The 23803-nt window shown below is 37.8% G+C and overlaps 1 protein-coding gene across 1 annotated transcript in view; it reads right to left on the bottom strand.

The window, feature by feature from the left end:
• Positions 1-14145: 14145 nt before the first annotated feature.
• LOC128620683 (protocadherin Fat 3) overlaps positions 14146-23803 on the bottom strand; it is a 65386-nt gene continuing 55728 nt past the window's right edge. Inside the window, exons 25-29 of the mRNA XM_053645923.1 lie at positions 22736-23439; positions 21796-21888; positions 20735-20794; positions 15866-15931; positions 14146-14997 (exon numbers count right to left, since the gene is read on the bottom strand). Of these exons, the coding sequence (XP_053501898.1) occupies positions 14483-14997; positions 15866-15931; positions 20735-20794; positions 21796-21888; positions 22736-23439 (1438 nt within the window). The 3' untranslated portion in view covers positions 14146-14482. The remainder of the gene's footprint in view (positions 14998-15865; positions 15932-20734; positions 20795-21795; positions 21889-22735; positions 23440-23803) is intronic.

Genomic DNA, 23803 nt, shown 5'->3' with positions numbered 1-23803 from the left:
CAAAAATCACAAAACTCATGGTTCAGCGCTTAAATCCCCCAAACAGAGCTTTTCTCTTAAAATGATACATTTTCTGGTAAACAGATTAATAGGTTAACAGATTAAATAAAATCACAGAAAAAAACACAAAAAAATATAAATAAAAGCTATGCAACATTTATATAACATTTTAACATTTCTTGCCATAGCAGCATAATAGATTAAAAAAAAAAAAAAAAAAAAACACCATCCATTCATTTTCTGTACCACTTATCAAGGTGGTTCTCCTCTGATTTCTCTCATCAACAAGGTGTTTCAGTCTGCAGACCCTCTGCTCACAGGATGTTTGTTTCCCCCACACCATTCTGTGTAAACTCTAGAGACTGTTGTATATGAAAATCCCATGGCCCAGTTGTTCAGAAGTAATCTGATCGCATTTCAGCTATCAGATTGGATCTAATCTTGAAAATGGGTTATTCAAAAGAATAATAATAATAATTCTGACATCAGATTAGATCATATAATCCAATCTTGCTTTTGATCCGGATCAAATCTTCAGTATGTGTTGTTCAAAACGTTTTAGTAGGATTGGGATACCTGTTATCCAAAAAATCAGGATTATCCTGATCCCAGCAGAAGGGTGGATTCAGGGAGGATTTCAGGAACAAAATGTAATAAATCTTTAAAACTGGTCAAGTAATACAACATTTGTATCATGTAGTATATACATTAATTTACATTTTGCACTTGATTTGTTTAACTGTTGCAGTGATAAAGTAGATAAAGTATTAATTACAGTGACACAATCATCAGAGATGAACCAGTCAAAAGTAGTTTCTAACAATTTCATCCCTTACTGCTTTCCACACATGAATAACACGAACATTCTTATTTTGTAAACTATTGGACATTTAGGCTTTTTATGATTTAAAACATGTGTTCAAAATATACCCAATGTATTTGTGAATAATGTATATTTATTTGTTTGTATTTATTTGTTGTGGATCAGATGAGGGGGACGACTGTTTAAAAGAAATTGAAAAAGGAGATGTTTGTATTGTTTTATTCTGTGATTTTCTGTCTCTTCAAATAAAAACACTAAAAGTGACCCCATGCTGGCTAATCTATTGTTTATATTGTTAATCTATTCTTTACATAGTAGCCTACATTGTGATATGTAGTCCAATTTAGAGCACTAATAATCCAGAATTGGTCATCTTGAAAGGTTTGTATCTGGATCAGGGTGATCCAATCCAATATTACTTTGAAAAACAGACACAAAAGTAAAATGGATTACTTAATCTTGGATAACAAAACATGGGATTTTCAAATCCGGATGATTCTTATCCAGATAAAACCTTTTGAACAACTGGGCCCAGGGGGTGAGCAGTATTTCAGACCATCCCATTTGGTACTCAAACCATCCCATCTGGTACCAACAGAGATCACACTTTTTCCCATTTCTGATCTTTGTGAACATTAACTGAAGCTCATGACCTGTATCTGCAGGATTTTATGCATTGTGTTGCTGCCAAATGATTGGCTGATTGGATAACTGCATGAATGAGCCGGTATACAGATGTTCCTGTCACAGTGAGCAGTGAATGTATATACAATAAAACAATTTTAAATAAAAAAAAGGAAATTCAGCTCTGTTTAATACAGCAAGTGTGATTCCTGTCAACATTGTCATGGTGTGCGAAATGAACACAGATATTATTTGCCCTGTCTCTCTTCTGTAACTGTATACTATAGTCAAAAAGTGTAACTTATGAGCTAATGGGCAACGTGTGAGTATGAGAATCAGAGTAATTTATGAATTTGTTATCATTTTAACTTACAAGCTTTAAGTCTATTGTGTTGAAGTTATCAAGTGTTCAATGATGTGCAAAACTGTCCGTAGCAAATTCTAAGGCTATCCAAAGAAGGCTTATGCCACAAAGGACCTCTCTTAGTGCTTGTTTAGTTCCCATTTTTGACCACTAGGTGCAATTACAACACTACCTAGCTAAATGAGCACACTGCCCACAATTGTGCAACATCTAGAAAGGTGACCAAATCAATGGATCATTGGCATACGTCTGTAAAATAGCATTTTTCAATCAAAGGTCAATCAAAAGAGGTCATTAGTATTTTTGTGGAATTGAAAATGTATGGACTACTGAATGAGGACTTTATGAATGTTAACATTTGTTGAATGGCTGATATATATGGTTGGGCTCCACCTGCTCCTATCAATGTACTATGCACCAAAGACAGATCAAAAGATGGATACGAGACAAAAGTTTAGGATTTCAGCTTTTATTTCCTGGTATATACATCTAGATGTGTTGAACAACATAAAACATAGAGCCTTTTGTATCAGACCACCACATTTTTAGATGAGCAAAAGTATAGTAACAGATAAGTCTTGAGGTAAATTAAAGTAAATAACACTTAACAATATTTGGCTGCATATCACTTGTTTGCAATAACTGCATCGAGCCAGCGACTCACTGACATCACCAAATTATTGGTTTCTTTATTTGTGATGCTTTTCCAGGCTGTTAAGGTATGGTGATTGACTTAGCCAGTCTAAAACCTTCCACTTTCCCCCCCTGAAAGTTCATCCTGATTAATTTGGATGCTGTAAACTGGAAGACAAAATGTTCCTGTAAATTTCTGAATTCATTCTGCTGCTACCATCATGAGTTACATCATCAATAAAGATTATTGAGCCTGTTCCAGAAGCAGTCATGCAAGCCCAAGCCATGACATTACCTCCATTATGTTTCACAGATGAGCGTGGATGTTTTGGATCATGAGCAGATTCTTTCTTTCTCCGAACTTTGGGCTTTCCATCACTTTGGCAGAGGTTAATCTTGGTTCCAGAATTTTTATGGCTCATCTCTCTTTGCAAATTCCAATCTGGCTTTTAAATTTTTACCGCTGATGAGTGGTGTGCATCTTGTGGTATGGCCTCTATATTTCTGCTCTCGAAGTCTTCATTGAACAGTGGATTGTGATTCCTTCACCTCTGCCCTGTGGAGGTTGTTGGTGATGTCACTGACTGCTGTGTTTGAGTTTTTCTTCACAATTCTCACAACGTTTATGTCATCAGCTGTTATTATTTTTCCTTGGCCGACCCATTCCATGTCTTCTGCCCAGTACACCAGCAGTTTCTTTCTTTTTCAGAGCATTCAACATTGTTGTGTTGTTGTTGTGTTTGTGCAATGCCTCTGATTGATTTTTACCTCTTTTTCCCTCAGCTTCAAAATGGCCTGCTTTTCTCCTATAGACAACTCTCTAATCTTCATTTTGGCCTGTACTTTTTAACAACAAATGCAGTCTTGGTGACAATGAAGGATAAAAACCAGACTAGATGTTCAGAACTATTTATTGTTTAAACAATCAATCTAACAGGACACACCTGGGTAACAAGAAACACCTGTCAGTCACATGTTCCAATATTTTTGCTTGCCTAGAAATTGGGTGGTCTGATACAAAATGTGCTATTTTCTATGTCGTTAAATACATCTACATATACATACCAGGAAATAAAAGCTGAAATTCTGAACTCTCTTCTCATATTTATCTTTTATTTCAAACCCAAATGTCTTCAGTTAACTCCAATAGATGTGTATTTAGATTGTATTTAAATCTAACCCTAAATTTAATCTCGGCAAGCAAAAGGAAGCCTTTTTTTTAATTAAAGCTTAAACACACACACACGCATGCACGCGCACACACACACACATACACACACGCACACACACACACACACACACACACACACACACAGTAGGTATTCACTGTAGCTGGTGTTGTGTGTACAGCTGCATTGAACATTGTAATGGAAGTGATGGAATAGAGACCAACTTTAACATGCAACTGTACATATAATTTATTTATATATTATGCTAAAACCATACATGACTAAGATCATGAGTTCCAGCACAAATCACTGACTAATGAAGAGCATGATTACATCTATAAATATAACTTTTAATTGCAAGTTGTGATTTTGAAATCTAATGGGCTTTGTATGGACTTTGGAATAACTCTAAGCTACAATATTTCTGACCACAGAATTATTTTTTATAATATAATGACCTTCTGTGGAGATCCTGCATGACAACAATATTTAATCATCTTACTGATTATCACTAATTCATGGTACATTTAAATTACACATTACACATTGCACATTTCTCAAAACTTGTGGAAAAGTTTGTTGTGATGGCCAGGAAGAAGCAATCTTAGAAAATCTGACAAAAAAGATCTATATTGTTGAAATAGAGAAATATTGTGTTACATGGCAATTGTATTGATAAATATAAAGACAGGAAATTAATCAAATTCCATTCTTGGAAATCTACTGTAAAGTTCCCCCAAATATGCAAATCATGTTTGCAGCAAAACATTCAACAGGTAGGCTTGCTCCCTAGCCAATTGTGTTAGCTACTAGACTCAATCCTAGTCTAAATTAAAAGAAAACAGGTCAACTTGGAAATGTAATTAAGTAAGAGTAAATATGTCAACATAATACTTAATACTAGTAAGGAATTAAAATAAATAAACTCAATAAATATATACCTGGTAATACATTAAAATAAATATCAAAGCTGTATTCAAAACACTGAATCTTGTAGTTGTTCATAAATGTCAGCAACAAGAATTTGAATCGGGTATAAGAATAAAATAGGTCAGGGTCTAAGAATACTATCATGCTAAAACCCTTTAATAGAGGATTTAGTACAAGAAGTTAGTGCAACAACAAACACAGTACAAATTTACCAGTTTGGGTGGTTTGACAGTGTGTTTTGGCTGCCATCCCTTTCTTTGTCAAATGTTCTTATGTGTGGCAGCACGAGGGTGTAAACAAAGAGTACTGCTGCACCAACATGGCCACCAAGGTGTTGAGCGCACCTTAGAGTTGGTGTGGCAGAGGTGCTACTGGCTGGGTATGTCAGCTGATGTTGCTTATTGCGTTCGGGAGTGTGAGCACTGTTAGCTGGTCAAGGATGCTGCTCCTGTTGCCCGAAGTTATCTGGGCCATTTGTTGGCTTCATGGCCAAATGAGATCGTAGCTATTGATTTTACCATATTAGAGCCTTCTCACTACGGGTAGAAGAAGTGATGACTGATGTGTTTAGTAAGTTCACTGTAGTGGTGCCAACCTGGGATCAACGGGCGGAGACAGTGGCCCAAGTCTTGGTAGGGTGTGAGAACCACTTGAGTGGTTCTTTAAGTTGGTGTTCCGGGGCGGATCCATTTTGATCAGCGCTAAAATTTTTAGTCCAGCAGCTGTGCAGTCTCTATCAAGTGGCTAAATCTCACAGCACCCCATATCACCTGACCAGTAGTGGCCAGTGTGAAATGTTCAATCGTACTTTACATAACTTGCTGTGAACTTTGCCTACTGGAAGGAAGCGGGAATGGGCATCTTGTTTAGCACAGATGTTTTTCTGTTATAACACCACCCCACATCAAGCTACAGGTGAGTCTCTATTATTTTAATGTTCAGACAAGAGCCGAGGTTGCCTGTAGACTTTTTGCATGGTCGGGTACAAGAACCAACTGTGGGTACTGTACATTGGTGGGTTGAGGAGCACCAGGCATGGCCACAGGTTGCCATTTAGGGTCCTCAAGGATGGCTACAGGCTGCAGCGAGTCATTGTAAGTTTGGACATGATCAGTGGTTGAAGGAACTGCCTTTGAGTGAGTGTTAGTTGGTTTATTTGCGTGACCACAGGATGTAGGATTGTCATGATATTCAGGATTTGTGGAGACCACCTGTATAACGGGTAGTGAAGGCGCCAAAGGTGGGAGGCGCTGTGTATACCGTCGTTCCGGAGAATGATCTTGGTAAGGTCTGTCATGTTCATCAGTCATTGCTAAAGCCTCGAGTTCAAGGGGAGGCAGAGCTGGGGGATCTCCTCGATAGTCAGTTGGAGTTGCCGGTGCAATTGGTGACCAAAGGAGAGCTAGATGATGCCTATGTAGTGCCTGAGGTTTACCCAGCAGTCCGTGAAGGGATAGCTCCAAGTGAGTCTCCGTCGGTAATGGTGGTAATGGCTGCTTACTTATATTACAATAGTATTATTTTGCTTTGCGGATATATTAGTTACATTAGATAATCTAGATAGGGAGTAAAATGTGATATTTTAGCTAGATATCTGAATTTTCCTACAACAAAGTAAAAAAATTAACCTCGTGTAATTAAAAAAAAAACAAACATTTTTACTCCATTACTCATGTATGTCCATAGTCAGTACTTTATAAAGGTTAGAGATCTATTTCCCTTGCAGACTTCATGCATTATAATGGACTAGTGCATGAGTGTCCAGTCTTATCTGCAAAGGCCGGTGTGGGTGCAGGTTTTCATTCCAATCAAGTAGGAGCCACAGCTGATTCCACCTGTTTAATCACTTGAGCTAGGCTTTCAATAGAATCAGGTGTGGCTTCTGCTTGGTTGGAATGAAAACCTGCACCCACACAGCCCCTTTCTGAATAAGATTGGACACCCTTGGACTAGTGAACCATGACATCATAAGCACACATATGTCTTTAGACCAAATTTTTAGTAACATTAGGCTTTAAGTGATGGGCAACAGAAACTGGACATTTCAGACAGAAACTGATAATTAAATGCATACATTTACATACAACTTATTGATGTTGTTTCAAGGTCCCTCACACTGGTCTACTTGCAGCCCAGCAGTAGATAGTGCATTCATTGTTGGTAATGTTTTATGTAATATTTAAGAGCTGGGCATACAGTAGTTATATGTAAGTGTGGAAATTTTTTAGATATTTCAAATAATTATATGTCAGATTGTATTGATCCACCATGACCCTGACCCTGAATGAAGGAACAAGTGAGGGCAATAGCAAATATTAAAAATAACAAATAACACACAATAACAAATATATGCTTATGTATATAATTTTTGTATCAGTTTAGTATTATGTAATGCTATCATGTATTATTAGCAGCCCAGGGTCACAGACTTTGCTGAACTTAATCTTTACATTTTAACCCTCCTATTATCTTTGGGGTCAGTTCGACCCCAGATGTTTAACATCTCTAAATACATAATTTACTTTTTTTGTTTTGTTTTGGATGATACTGAGATCACTATAATATTTCATATCCACAATTTTATAATCTTTTATATAATTTCCCTCTGCTTTAGGGCCCTAACCTAATATAACCATACCTGTAGTATTGCAAGAACCACTGAGTTCACAGGACATGAGGGAGGGGAAAACATAATTCTCCCGAAGAATTTAACAGTTCACCCAACAGGGGAGAAGCAAACATATAAATGCTTGCACAGCAGCCTTCTAAACCATTTCTCTTGGGGCTCTATGGGCTCTCTATTTATGCACTGCCTCAATTCAAAATGACCTCTAACAAAGGTTTCCTGTCAATGAAGTTTTGTCCCAGTTCATTGACAGTGAAAATGACATAGAGGAGAATGTGTCTGAGACAAAGGATAATGTTGAGGAGACTCTTAGTTTTGACCCTCCTGTTGTCTCTCAACCACCAGCAGACGCATCACCTTCCAAAAAAAATGTTTTATGTTCCCTCTTCCCAATTGAACAATAGGATAGACTTAGTGATGCTAATGTCATCAAAATGGTTCCAGGCCCCACCAGATGCACTGTTAGCCATGTCCAAGACATAAAATAAGCATTTGAGCTCTTTGCAACACCATAAATCAATGTGATACTTGAGATGACAAGCTTAGAGAGGAGGCACGTGTATGGAGACAATTGGAAAGACTTGGATGTAACCCACCCTCATTTTGGCAGAAGTGTACAGGTCAAAACGAGAAGCAACAGGAAAACTTTGGAATGCTGCCACTAGAAGGGCAATCCTTTCCAGCCACCATGTCTTAAAGACATTCCACCTTTTCTCCTGTGTCATACACTTTGATGACAGAGAAACAAGGCAGGGCCAATGAGAGAAAAACAAACTCGCAGCAATATGGGATGTATGTTGGGATGTTGGGTGGGAGTTGTGTTTCATTTAATGGTCTATTTGGGTACTGAACAAAAAAAAGTACCTCACAGAGAAACTTGGGTAAAAATCATATTCTGGAAGTTTAATTTGCTTGAGAGATGGTTTTGTAACCTTTTACAGCCTGATGAGCATCAACAACTCTATTTCTGAGGTCCTCAGAAATCTCCTTTGTTCATGCCATGTTACACTTCCACAAACATGTGTTGTGAAAATCAGACTTTGATAGATCTGTATTACTGAAAAATATAGGGTGCTGACTCACACATGATTGTCATCGTATTTATTGAAAACACCTGACTCCAATTTCAGTTTCAAATGGCTGCTATTAATAGAGGTTCACATACATTTGTCACTTACAGATATGTTATATTGGATCATTTTCCTCAATAAATCAATGACCAAGTATAATATTTTTGTCTCATTTGTTTAATTGGGATCTCTTTATCTACTTTCAGGACTTATGTGAAAACCTGACGATGTTATGATTGGTCCTTGTATTCTAAGACTCCCAACTTCCAACCTTCTGGGGAATGGTTCCAAGTCACAGTCCAGAATAAAAGTCACCAAGGTTTTCCTCAGTGTCAGACCTTCTACAGTGTTTGGTTCTCGTGGCCCAAGGGTTCTTTTCTTGCAAAAGTCAAGTAACCTTTCTTAATGTTACTGAGACTTCAATTTCAGGCTTGTTTAACTGCTTCCCAGTTACTCCTTTACCTCTTTCAAATCCCTGTTGTACACCCCAGTCTAAATAAATTTTTAGTAACACTCCCAGTGGTATTATTACCCAATGAAATTGCTTTGACTCTACTAATTCTGCGAGTTGTCTCCTAAGATCGATGCTTTCCAATTTCTTTCCACTATTCATTCCCAATCTACATAAGGCCACTCCTCTTTCACTTCTTCTAAGTTATTAAGCTGTTATATTTCTGAACAGTGTATTTTTTTTCCTCTGTCAGGGGATATCTTTGCCGTAACAAGTCTTTGTACTGACTTTCCTTCCAATAATGTGTTCTTATTCCTTTCGCTCCTGTAGTATTCACATTATTCTATGTTCCCTAGTCTCTTCCTGAACTTCCATTCAGTTATTTTTTAAATGCTACCAGACTTTCAGCACAACATGTTGTATAGGATGCAATACTCGGAGTTTCGCCTAATATTGTGAGTAAAAAATAGGTCTAAATGGGTGTCCACTCCTATGCAATGCTGTGAAAATGTAATGATTTCTTCTATTTATGTGTATATCTCATACTAAATTGTTGAAAAAATGAAAATAAAATCTGAGATAAAATAAAGGCAACCTGAGTAAACACAAAATAGTTTTTAAATTATAATGTTATTAATTGAAGAAAAACCTTATCCAATACCATTTGGGCATGTGTGAAAATGTATTTTCCCCCCTAGTTACTAAATCCCCAAATCTCTGAAATTGCATTCATAATGGGGTTCAGCTGGACTAGACACAATCAGGCCTTATTACTGCAAACCCTGTTCAATCAAATCAACACTTAAATAGAACGTTTCAATAGCATGAAGTTGGTTAAAAGGTCTTACCAACTAACACACTATGCCAAAATTGAAAGAAATTCCAGAAATTATGAGGAAGAAGGTGATTGAAATACAACAGTCAGGGAAGGGTTACAAAGCTATTTCAAAGGCTCTGGGACTACAAAGAACCACAGTGAGAGCCATTATCTCCAAATGGAAAAACTCAGCACAGTACTGAACCGTCAGAAGTGGCTGACCTTCAAAAAATTCCTCTAAGAGCACAGCGATGACTCATCCAGTCACAAAAGAGCCAAGGACAACATCAAAGGACCTACAGGCCTCTCTTGCATCAATAAAGGTTCATGACTTCACTGTCAGAAAGACATTGGGCAAAAATGGCATCCATGGAATTCACAGTGGTGAGTGGTGAAGTGAAAACCACTGCTAACTCAGAAGAACACACAATGATGATCCTCAAACCTTTTGTGAGAATGTTCTGTGGACTGATAATTCGAAAGTCGAACTGTTTGGAACACAGGGGTCCCGTTACATCTGGCGTAAACCAAACACAGAATTCCACAAAAAGAACATCATACCTACAGTTAGTGTGATGATATGGGGATGCTTTGCTGCTCCAGAGCCTGGGCAACTTGCAAAAACTGAGGGAAACATTAATTTTGCTATCTACCAGAAAATCCTAAAGGAGAATGGCTACTGTCCAAATAGCCTACAAAACCAGGTTTTTGGGCTGTATTTATGCACAATACTCTTTTATTCCAGATCACAGCTGTGGCAGTGATAAATATCTGAAAAATCCCATCCAAAACCAGTTCCTTGGAGGATTTCTAGTTTTGATGATATACATGGAAACAACACTCTTATCCTTCATGTGGGACCCCCCTGATTCATACAAACATGCATACCAGCATACACATACACCTTTATTCCACAGTCTCGTTTTCCAGTACAAGGGCTGGGGCTCATACATTCACACTGTCTGCAGAACTAATTTATGGAGCTCATCACTAAGCTCCTTGTGTACGGAGCTCAAGTACTCACTTACACACTCCTCTCCAGTGCAACACTAGTCGCGTCCATCCCTACCAGGTCACACTTAAGTGACGGTCTGGGGGAGGTGCGTGCCCACTATCCACCAAATACAGAGTGTATTTGTTCACACATGCTTATTCTTCTACTACACACAATTATTTTTCTTACAACACATACTTATTTTTACCTACAGTTAACGATAGTGATGTCTCCTATTGTAGAGCCCCATACATGCCACCCCCATCCAAGTGGAACCTGCCAAGCAAGGACACCTCACCCGTCCACCCACGCTCACACAACTGAGGGGACCGCAACCCTCCATGCAATGCACACAGCAATATCAAACACCACGAGACCTTTAACACAAAGGGACCACACTCAAAATGGAGCAGCCAGCAATCAGTGAATGGCATGCTGACTTGGCAGATTGAAGTATCCAATTGCTGTGTCTATATATGGTGCTGATACGCTGGACCGGCGACAGGGGGTGCAAGGTACCCCAAAGTAGGCGTCCCGAGTGGTTCAGAGTCATGTAGACAAGGCTGCCATGAAGTCACACAGGGAAGAAACAACCACTCCAGAGCCCCCAAAGTAGGGACAACACAAAAGAATGTGTTATCAAAATATTTTTTTAACTCTTATTTTTCTACTCTACACTCCTCTTGCATGACTTGCCAATTGCCCGTTTCCCGATACACTTCCTCAACATGGTGACAAGATTTTTGTCTACCAATTCAGCCCTCTGCTGATACATTTCCTTGACACGACAGAGCGGTATTCATAGGTCTTAGCGTGCTTCCCTATCTCTTTTTATCTGTATATTTTACTTCTATCCATCAAGGCCCACTTAACAGCAAACAGATATTTTGCATGCAATTATTCTTTTTATGATCAAAACCCCTTCTCTCAATCTGGTTAATTTCATTTGGAGAAGCCTATAAGAGTGTTCTTACCATCATGGACAGACCATCAGTGAACTACACAAACTAGTTATTATAAACAAAACTGCTTACCTTAATTAGGTGGCTACCTGTCCATGCAGTTCACTGGTGCCAGCCCGCCATGGCTTCCCACTCTCTTGCCTCCTACCCAATCCTCCCTACAACAGCAATTTTATGTGGAAGAACCTTTTTCAGCAAAAAGCAATCTAAGAGTCTTGGGGTCTTGATGTCAAAAGATAGACTTTATTATTCAAACAACAAAACCTAGCACATCAACTAGCTTGCGTATCCTTGATACATGCTTTTATACAATTCTAAAACATTGATCTCAACAGGCAGCCCCCGCCCTTTTCATTCATCCCTTGGCTGTTCATCAAAAGTCTCCCTCCCTACACTCTTTTTAATGGTGGTGTGGTACAGCCAGCTCCCTTTTTAAAAAAATATTACATTCCAAGAGATTACATTCCTATCACAGATTAGTACCAGTATACTGAATAACATTTGGTTACACTCTCAAGTATAAGTTCTAGTGGATTAACTAATTTCTTTGATTAAAACTTGTTTCTTTGATTAATCATGTGTTGATGTTCTTTCACACCTTATACATTGGTTATATATGATGGAATTATACTTTGATACCATACCACATGATTGGCTGATTAGATAACTGCATGAATGTGCAGCGGTACAGGTGTCCCTAAGAAAGTGGACGGTGAGTGTACAATATATACACAGGTAAATGAGGATAAACTAACATTAAGTGAGCTCATTTGATAATACACATCAATAATAACAATGTTATTTATTTAACAATATTTCATTTCAATTTAATTTACAGTATAAGCTTCAAATACAATACACTTAAAACAATCAGCATGTGTGAGACAATTGTATGTCATCACCAAGAATTTCCTACAAAAATTTGCAGAGTAAGAGAACTTAAAAATATGTTTGCTGTAATATTGTTAAACAGTACTATTTACTACAGAAGATAAGACTTGTTAAGAATTCATATTATTCTAACTCAAACATTCTGACAATCAAACATTTCTAACATACACAAATAGCCAAAACAGCTAACATACAGTTATAATTATGTAAATTGTGTACATTTGTCACAATGGGTACAATAAATGTGTATGGACAGGAAAGAACATAATTTAAAAGCAGAACCTTGAGCGGCTACGCTATCACAGTAAGTGTTTGATGCTTTTGTGTTTAGGTTAATTATTAATCAAGAAAGAGATAAATGATTCCTCAGTTTATAATTAGTTTGAGCTGTATGGTGCCTTAACAATGGTATGTGTTCGTGGAAATGTTTATCTGGAGACAATATGTCTCACTGCATACATGTGGAAAATACATTGCATATTTATGACACAACCCATGTGCTACAAATATCAGTTGAGCAGGACCACATTTACATGCTTTACAGCAAACAACTGAGACAAACAAAGTGAGAAAAACAAACATGGAGGACAAAGCGGGTATGAAAAATTATTGTTAGTGTGATTGGTGAGCAAATGTGTGTAAATTTACTATTAAAATATTTCACTGTCAATATTCCAGCATTGCAATATAACTAAAAATATCAATTTAGTTATTTTTGGGACATTCAGCAGTACACAATATGATGGCCCCACCTGAACAGTGGCTGTGTTGAAGTCAAGTAACACCAGCAGCTCTTCTCTAATTTTCTGCCTTCAAAGTTACAGTAAAGACAAACAACATTATCAAATCTATGCTAGATACTTTTGGCGTAACCAGTGTATATAGTACATAAAGTGTTGACATAATGTTTTGAATTAGTTGATAGGCTGGTTGAATTCAGTCTGGTTTGTAAAATTTTCAGAGGACTATCCAAATAAAATGCTATCACACTTTTAAGTAGGGCAATAACATTCACATCAAACCCGTACAAACCTTTCATGTTCATAGTTCTGGCTGTGAGAAGATCTGAGGAGATGCTGTTGAGCACCACAGTTTCTTCATGGCACTGGAGTTGAGCAAAAACTGTATGGATTATTTAGTTAATTCAAAGAGATTATCAGAACTAAAACAGCACAATGTTGAAATATGTTGGATTAGATTAAAATTGATTGCATAGATATATCAATTAAGAGCATGGTGTCTCCTTGGGAGCTTAACACTTCAGAACATGATACTGTTGCATGGGTTTTACATCAACCATACTGAAATATTTGGACCCAAACAAACCAGTATATTTATGTTGCTTTGGACACTGTGCTGAGTCATATCACACATATAAAGATCACTTTATTTCGGGGCTGCAAGATTCTGGGTCAAATAGGAATCACTTTTTTTTTTTTTTGCCTAAGAATTGATATCACTCACAATTTATGACCAATTTTTCCATTTGTCTTCTGTGGACTCACAACAAAGGTGTGTGTCAGGTAATGTGGTAAAATGACTATGGTCATTGGTCACATCAAATGAGAGGGAACAGTGGCACAATGCTGTTCTTTAATTGAATTGCACTGAGAATAATTGAAGAAGAAAATGCCAAATGTTTCTTTTGACATCACAAGCAAAGAAAATATTGTGTGATTCAGACTGTGACAGAATGCCAAGAATATGAAATGTAAAATTTAATTGATCTGAATTCATACCAGCACAAAAGAATAGAATATCTTTCATTCTTGCTGTTCATGTGGGGTGACAGCAGATGTATGAAAGTATTTGACTGTTTCATGTTGCATACAATTTTAATTTCTAATATACCATCTGTTTATATTTCATATGAATACTGGTGTATATTGCTATTTAATCTGCTATATACTTTCCCAGTACTTGAATTAAGCAAGTGCCCACACACAACCAGTTATACACAGTGTGATTAATCCATAATAATGTATTTCTTAAAAGTTATTGATGCTTTTGTACTTGTTATCTGGGCTGTAACTCTTCTGTGTATACGACTATTTTCTTTCTTTTTTTTGGTCCATGCACAGTAATAGCAGTAGTGATGCCAGCTTGGCCATCTAGGCTGTCATTGCAGCTAGTAGTGTTTGTACTGATCTATTTCAGACATAGATGGGCTGTGCTGGTTACTGTGTGAGCACTGAGCTCCAAATGACTGTCTGTCCCCAAGTCTGCTGATCTCCTTATGGCTGCCAAAGGAATGGGAGTCTTTCCAGACATGAAGCCTTTCTTCCCTAGAGTGATAGCAGGAAGTATTGGCTGTCCCCTCATTATAGCTCCTTTGGGGAAGACTCTCCTCATCCTGGCACTCCTTACACACTGAGACAGGGCACTTCTCTCTAGATAGGGATGAGTAGAAGTCTCTATGCCCTTCATACCTCTGTAGGGGATAGTTGGTCTCCAGGGAGTGTGTACTGCCACCTAGACGGATGCTTCCACCCAGTCGTGTGGGGGTAAGGGCAAGAGGAGCTGGTAGAGGAGGAGGACTAGGAGAGAACTGTCTGTTAATGACAGACCTGGAATCCACTAAGTTGTCAGGAATCCACTCTGTAGCCTCCCAGTGGTATGCTGCAGGACAGAGAAAGACTGTTATGATCAAAACATTTTAATAACACCATATAGCCAAAAGTCTGTGGACACCTGATAAACACAACCATATGTAAGCCTTCCCCAAACTGTTGCCACAGAATTGTGGGCACACAATTTCTATGCTGTAGCATTACAATGTCCCTTCACTGGAACTAAGAAGCCCAAACATGTTTCAGCATGACAATGCCCCTTTGAACAACACGATATCAATAAAGACATGGTTTGTCAAGGCTGCTGTGGAAGAGTTCGAGTGGCCTGTCAGAGCCCTGACCTCAACCCCACTGAACACCTTTGGGATGAACTGGAATACAGACTCAGGGTCTCAGACCAAACATCACTGCCTGACCTCAGTAATTCTCTTATGGCAAACAAGCACAAATCTCAACAGCCACACTCCAAAATCTAGTGAAAAGCCTTTCCAGAAAAGTGGAGGTTATTATAGCAGCAAAGGGGGGCTAACTCTGGAATGGGATGTTTAAAAAGTACATATGGGTGTGATGGTCATGTGTCCACAAACATTTGGCCATGTAGTGTATCTGTGGAGCTTCAACTTCATCATATGTAGCAAAACATTGACACAGTGCAATACTAACTCAGTAAACGTTTTCATATGTCCATTCATTAAGAAGTGATTGATTTACTGCAGTAAGATATTTCAGAATATCTTTGTGGTATAATTTGTGGTTTAAAAAAGGATGGATCTCATTAGGTAAGAACAGATTTATTTGTTTACCATAAATAAACCATTATTTTATTTGCAATTTGATCACTGCTTCTGAACATACAGTATCAGCATAAACAAACCATAAAACTGATATGAACAAAAAATTATTGCAAATAAATTGTTTATTACAAAGCAGACAGTGCTTACAATTGACAAAGTATTCTTTGATGTATTCGACGCATGTTTGATCCATGTGATGGAGAGGTGGATTAACTGTAATCAAACAGAAAAGAAACAAAATGCTACAGATAACTTGTAATAAAATGTAAGAATGCTGTAACTAAATGACTAGAGAAAATTATATGATGGGCTGATTTTACAAAAGCAAAAATATACGTTTTTAATGACATTATTTCACAAACACACAAAATATTAAGTACAGTACTGTGCAAAGGTCACAGTTAAAGAAATTCTGCAAAGCTATATTTCCTTCAGGTTTCCTTCAGAACTAGTGGAGGGTTTTGTATCCAAGGTAGCTGTAAGTTACTAAGTTCCTCCAAGATTTGTACTTCATTATACTGTTGTGAAAATCTCTTGCATTTGGCCTAAGCCCAAAGCAAGCTTCTCTACTCAGTGTTCCAATGCGGTAAAGAAAACGCAGTCCTCCCTCGTTTAACTGATCAGCAAAGTCTTCTACCCACTTCTGTTCCTGCCACTGTAATGCATCAAAGGAGCTTAGCTTTTTCTTACCAACGGGCTCTGCTGTCATACATTCTGTTTCTTTCATTCCTCACTGCAGCCACACAGCTTAGAGGAAGATGACTTATAGCCAGTGTTTCCATAGCTTGTGAGGTGTGCTTTGTGCATCACTAACAGCAATACGGTGCAGTAAGGGCAGAGCTCTGTTGAAAGTCTACATTGCAATCACATCTTGATTGCTTCATTTAAAATCCATTGGGTAGGTGGGTGTACAGAGGCAAACTATATATATTATACACACACACACACACACACACACACACACACACATATATATATATATATATATATATATATATATATATATATATATATATATATATATATATATATATGTATATATATATAATATATATACACACACACACACACACACACATACATATATATATATATATATATATATATATATATATATATATATATATATATATATATATATATATATAACAAACAACCCCAGTTCCAAATATGTAAAATGTAAATAAAAATAGAATTCAATGATTTTCAAATCTTATAAACCCATATGTTATTCACAATAGAACATAGAAAACATCCAATGTTTAAACTGAGTAAGTGAATTTTAAGTAAATAAAAAAAAGTTAATTTTGAATCTGATGGCCGTAACACGTCTCAAAAAAGTTGGGACATGGCAACAAAAGGCTGGAAAAATAAGGATTGCTAAAAGAAACAGCTGGAGGTTAAATGGCAACAGGTCAGTAACATGATTGGGTATAAAAAGAGTATCTTAGAGAGGCAGAGTTTTTCAGAAGTAAAGATGGGCAGAGGTTCACCAATCTCTGAAAAACTGCATCAACAATTTGTGGAACAATTTCAGAATATTGTTCCTCAACCTAAAATTGCGTAGACCAGGAATATCTCATCATCTACAGTACATAATATCATCAAAAAGATTCAGAGAACCTGGAGAAATCTCTGTGCGCAAGGGACAAGGGTGAAAATCAATATTGCATGCCCATGATCTTCGGGCCCTCGGGCGGCACTGCATTAAAAACAGGTATGATTCTGTAATGGAAATCACTGCATGGGCTCAGAAACACCTCCAGAACTCATTGTCTGTGAACACAGTTCGCCGTGCCATCCACAAATGCTGGTTAAAGCTCTATCATGCAAAGAAGAAGCCATATGTGACTGTGATCCAGAAATGCCACTGTCTTCTCTGGGACAAAACTCATTTAAAATGGACTGAGGCAAAGTTGAAAACTCTTCTGTGGTCAGATGAATCTAAATTTGAAATTCTTTTTGGAAACCCTGGACACTGTGTCCTCTAAACACGCCGAGTGCATCATTTGACACAGTAGATCATGATATCCTTTTGCAAAGACCTGGTCATGTAGTTGGGTTTCAGAGGCCTGTGCTGGTTTGCTTCTTATCAAGGAGAGATCTTTTTCTGTTAATGCAGGGAATTGTTTCTCATCCTGTGCTCAAATGTTCTATGGTGTTCCCCAGGGTTCCATTTTGGGTCCTCTTCTCTTTTCTCTATATATGCTTCCTCTAGGTCATATTATTGAGAGACACCACTTATCATATCATTTCTATGTTGATGACACTCAGCTTTATCTTCCTGTGAAATGTAAGACCTGCTCTGTGTCTAGTTTGTTTGACTGTCTGCATGACATTAAGTGCTGGATGGACATTTTACAGTTAAACAATGACGAAACTGAAATAATCAACTTTGGTCCATCAGCTCTGTCCTCTGACATTGTCAGTCAGCTTGGTCCTCTCTCTTCTAATGTGCGTGACTGTGTCAAAAAACTTGGTGTCATTTTTTCACACTCCACACTGTGCTTTGATAAGCAGATCAGTGTTATGGTGAAAAGCATTTTCTTTCTGTTAAGATTTATTGCTAAAATCAAGATGATGCTCTCCAAGAAGGAGATCAAAACTATTATTCATGTGTTTATAACATCTAGATTGGACTATTGTCATTTGCTCTATCTGGGCTTGCCCAGAACAACTATTGATTGTTTGCAGTTGTTACAAAATGCAGCAGCCAGATTACTGACTGGCACTAAAAAAAGGTGAGCACATTACACCTGTGCTTGCTTCGCTTCACTGGCTACCAGTCAAGTTCCTTGCTGATTTTAAAAATTTGCTTTTTGTTTTTAAAGCTTTGCATGGACTTGCTCTGCAGTATATTTGTGATCTTCTCACCCCGTACACTGCTTCAAGACACCTTCGATCATCAAGTCAGTTACTGCTCTCAGTTCCTCGTTCATGTTTTAAGGCTAAAGGTAACCAGGCTTTCTCGGTGGCTGCTCGTAGGCTTTGGAATAGTCTTCCTCTCCACAATAGATCTCATTTTGTTTCTGAATTTAAATCTTCTTTGAAGACTTATTTGTATTCTTTATGATTTAATTGAGAGTGTAAATTTTTAATTAGTCTTATCTTTGGTTTTTGTTTACTCTTTTAATTTGTTTTAATTCTGTTTTTGTATAGCACTGTGGTTTCAACATCTGTTGTTTTAAATATACTTTATAAATCAATAAACTAAATTAAAATAAAGTAAAGAGGACTAAAGAGGAAAGGGACCGTCCAGCTTTTTATCAGCACTCAGTTCAAAAGTCTTCATCTCTGATGGTATGGGGGTGCATTAGTGCCTATTGAATGGGCAGCTTGCACATCTGGAAAGGCACCAACAATGTTGAAAGGTATACATGGGTCCCCCCATGTGTCTCGGGGACACATGGTTACATGTCATTTTCCACTGTAAGGACAATCAGCTGTCCTTCCTGTCTCTCTCTAGCACTGTCTTAGGCGTCTTACGTTATGAACATTGCAGTTTATTGCTCTGGCCACATCTTCAGTACTCATGCCTCCCTGCAGCAGGCCTATGGCATGTTCAGGAGGTGAGCAGGCATCCTAGGCATCTTTCTTCCAGTGTTTTTCTGAGTCAGTAGAAAGGTCTCTTTAGGGTCCTAAGTTATTGTAACTGTGACCTTAATTGCCTACCACCTGTAAACTGTTCACGTCTTAAGGACTGTTCCACGGGTGCATGTGCAATTGTTTATTGTTTATGGTTCATTGAACAAGCATGAACAGTAAGCATGGACATTGTTTAGCCCCTTTCCAGTAAAGATCTGTAACGTTTATTTGGATTTTTACAAAATTGTCTTTAAAATACAGTCTCCTGAAAAGGGGAGTTTTTTTTGTGGATTATATACATGTGCATCTAAAAAAAATTAATATTGTGGAAAAGTTAATTTTTCCATAATTTCATTAAAAAAGTGGAACTTTCATATATTCTACATTCATTACACATAAAGTTAAATATTTCAAGCCTTTTTTTTTTTAAATCTTGATGATCGCGGCTTACAGCTCATGGAAATCAAAAATCCAGTATCTCAAAATATAAGAATAAACAATTTATAATACAGAAATGTTGACCTGAGAAGAGCTCTAATCAGCTAATTAACAAAAAACACCAGCAAAGGTTTCCTGAGCTTTTAATATCTCAGTCTGGTTCAGTACACACAACCACAATCATTGGGAAGATGAAAATTAAAATTAAAATTTTGAAAAGTAAATTTTGAATTTCATTTGGAAATCAAGATCCCAGACTCTGGAGGAAGAGTGGAGAGGGACAGAATCCAAGTTGCTTGAAGTCCAGTGTGAAGTTTCCACAGTCAGTGATGATTTGGGGTGCCATGTCATCTGCTGGTGTTGGTCCACTGTGTTTTTTCAAGTCGAGAGTCAATGCAGCGTCTACCAGGAGATTTTAGAGCACTTCATGCTTCTATCTGCTGACAAGCTTTACGGAGATGCTGATTTCCTTTTCCAGCAGGACTTGGCACCTGCCCACAGTGCCAAAATACTAGTAACTGGTTTGCTGACCGTGGTATTACTGCGCTTGATTGGCCAGCCAACTCGCCTGACCTGAACCCCATGAAGAATCCATGGGGTATTGTCAAGAGGAAAATGAGAGACACCAGACTGAACAATACACATAAGCTGAAGGCTGCTATCAAAGCAACCTGGTCTTCTATAACAATGCAGTGCCACAGGCTGATTGCCTCCATGGCACATCGCATTGATGCAGTAATTCGCGCAAAAGGAGCCCCGACCAAGACTGCATAAATTAACATACTTTTCAGAAGGTCAACATTTCTGTATTATAAATTCTTTATATATATATAATATAAAAATGTCCGGGCATGAAAAAACTTCTTGAGCACTAAACAGGTACAAGTACAGATAGAAATACTGCCATTGTGTTATACCGCTAGTGCTGAATACATACTGGGTGTTTTATGATTACAATTTATGTATTACAAAAATTAAAAGATATCATCATACCTTCATTTTCAATGTTGTCCACTGCATCATTGACTTGCTGTATCACTGTCACGATGGAAGCTAATTTGAAGTTTAAGCAAACAACAAATAATCACCAGAATAAAACATTAATTTATTACACTCTAGCAGTTTTGTCAAATAGCCAGTAAAAAAATGTTACAATTCACTTGTCTTGTAGTACCACACTAATACTATTACATTTATTTAATAAGTGGAAAATCAGAAACATTTTTAATCTGTGTGTTTAAAATTGTTTGGGCATATTTTAGACAATAATGCAATGATTAGTTTTTTTAACTGGTTCTAGCCTGCTATTCCTGCTTGTTTTTCCAAAGCAGCATTACCATTAATCCTCCAGCATTTACTCAAATATCAACTAGGTCATCCTAATTAAGTGAATAGTTAATTAACTGTATTATGTTGAGTTAAGTTTGGGGTTAGGCTCCTTTCACCATACAGACCCACCTGATTCATCCTGATGCTCTACTACTGCTTGGAGCTTTTTGCACTTGTGACTCACCTTCTGCTGTTGTGGATGGTCCCATATGGAGGTTTGTTTTTCCTTGCCACTGTCACCTTTGGCTTGCACATTAGAGACCTAAATCTATATCCAGATTTCTGTAAAGCTGCTTTGTGATGTTGTCTACTCTTAAAAGCATTATACAGATCAAATTTAATTGAATTATATGTGTTCTCATTTTCCTTTGAGGCACCAATGCTGATAAGAATGACATTTTAGCAGTACACAGTGAAGTTGTTTATTAGAACACCTGTTTGGTTTCTACACTTAACTGAACCATAGTTGCTGCGGCATGTTGATATGGTTATGATCACAGAAATGTCAGGTGGAACCTTATAATTTCACAGTCTTAAGATGTAACTATCCTAAAGAAACATTATTGTAAAGTGCATGGCATCCTATACTGTACAAAGCTATGTAGTTACAATGCCTACAAGGTAATGGACAGTGGTAATGAACAGTGTGTTGGGGTTGATGGGAGCTGTTTTGGGATGGCGGTACGGTAGAAGATGCATAGTTGATATGGTGAATGTTGCCTCACCATTATCATCGCAGAAGTCAGATCTGAAAGAGTGAGCTTCACTTGTACTGCTGTCTGAAAAACAAGAGGCCTCTTCCACTGCACTTTTGGACTCTATAGAGGAGTTGAACAGAGGTTACACACACACACACACACACACACACACACACACACACACACACACACACACACACACACATCACTTCCATGGTGGGCATAAAAACTAAATCATAAGAGTTTTTACTGATACTTTTTATGCTTATGTGCCACACACACACACACACACACACACACACACACACACACACAAACACACACACACACACACTGTTTGATGACATGCTCCTAGACCTAATAATTACTTTACTGCCATTTGCTTCTGCATGTTTTATTCCTTTAAAAAATAAACACAGTAAATCTGTCTCTAAGCTAAATACTGTATACATACCATCTGCCCTCTTGGCTACATAAGAAAATCTTAAATCAAATCCCACTTTTAAATCTAGTAATTGTTATGCCATACTGCATTTACCCTAAGCATGATTTGTCGATATTTCATAGAGTGGTTAAAGCCTTTGTTTTTTGCTGAATTTCTAGTTGCACTGCAATAGACTGTAGCAGCTTATAACAGTTTACAAGATCCTAGTCAATATTAAAGAAAAGCCAGGATCAGATAAGACTACAAAACATGAAATTATAAAGCATAGGAAATCATTAGATTAGTAATTTGGCAAGGAAGCAATAATTTAAGTAAATGTAATGCCCTTAATTTAATTTCACATAATTTTGTGCACTTCTGATTCATTAGTGTAGCTAGGTGCTAAAAGCATTAATTCTTTCTTCACCTGTTCTTGAAACAAAGCTTTGTAGTCACTTTTTTTACTAAAAGATTTTCTTTATCTAGAGTGATACTTAAATAGCTGTGTGTGGCATGTACATGTTCATGTGATTATCTCTTTACCCCATTTTGTGCCCAGTTCCTGTCCATCTGCCGGATAGATTCTATCTTGCCATTTTAGGGCCTGAGCTTCACGTTCTTCATTCTCATTTTCATCATCATCATCTTCGTCATCATCATCATCATCCTCCCAAGGAGGTTTGCGGAGGGGAAAGTTAGGCAACAATGAAGGCAGATTTGGAGCAACACTACACACAGCTACCCCTCTTCTGGATATGCCCAGGTTGTGCGATGTTATCTGAAATGTGCCCATTGGGGATGGGCATGAGATGGTGGCAAGGCCTGTTGTTTTCTCGTCCTGACACCGGGGTGCTGTATAAGCAGTAGGGCGCACCATAACCTGTGGAGGCCCTCCAGTGCCCTCAGCACCTGCAGACATTTCCCGTAGGGGATAACCATTCTCTGTGGAGATACCTGCTGACTCAGCGGTTACCCAGTCTTTGCGTAGCAGCTTCTTATGGAAAACAGCCAGCAGCACGAGAAGCACCAACACCACAAAAAGCAAAACGCCAATGCCAATCACTTCTGCCGGGCCTATGTAGGACAACATCTCTGCCTGTGTTCCCACTACTCCTGCTAATGGCTGGCCACAGAATTGGCCCTCAAAGCCAGCTGTGCAGTTGCAGTAGAATGCACCGAATGTGTTCACACATGTGCCACCGTTCTCACACTCCTCCCGGTCGCACTCGTTCACATCCTCATCGCATCTGTGTTAATCGAGATTAGTCAGTCATATTTCATTTTGTCTGTTGTTTTGTCACAATCACATTCTATAATTTTTATAGGCTATAAAAAGAGCCCAAGATAAAGGGTAATATTTTCTTTAAATTATTCATGTTTATATTTTCTTTAAATTATTCATGTTTAAAAGAATTTCTAATCATTGAATAGCAGTGGTAGCTCAACAGTTAAAGGCTCTGCGTTACCGACCAGAAAGTCAGGAGTATATGTACAGTATCTCACAAAAGTGCGTATATGTAAATATTTGATTATATCTTTTCATGTGACAACACTGAAGAAATGACACTTTGCTACAATGTAAAGTAGTGAGTGTACAGCTTGTGTAACAGT

Source organism: Ictalurus furcatus, chromosome 16 (assembly GCF_023375685.1).
Source record: "Ictalurus furcatus strain D&B chromosome 16, Billie_1.0, whole genome shotgun sequence".
Lineage (NCBI taxonomy): Eukaryota > Metazoa > Chordata > Actinopteri > Siluriformes > Ictaluridae > Ictalurus > Ictalurus furcatus.
This window is presented reverse-complemented; position numbering and strand designations above follow the sequence as displayed.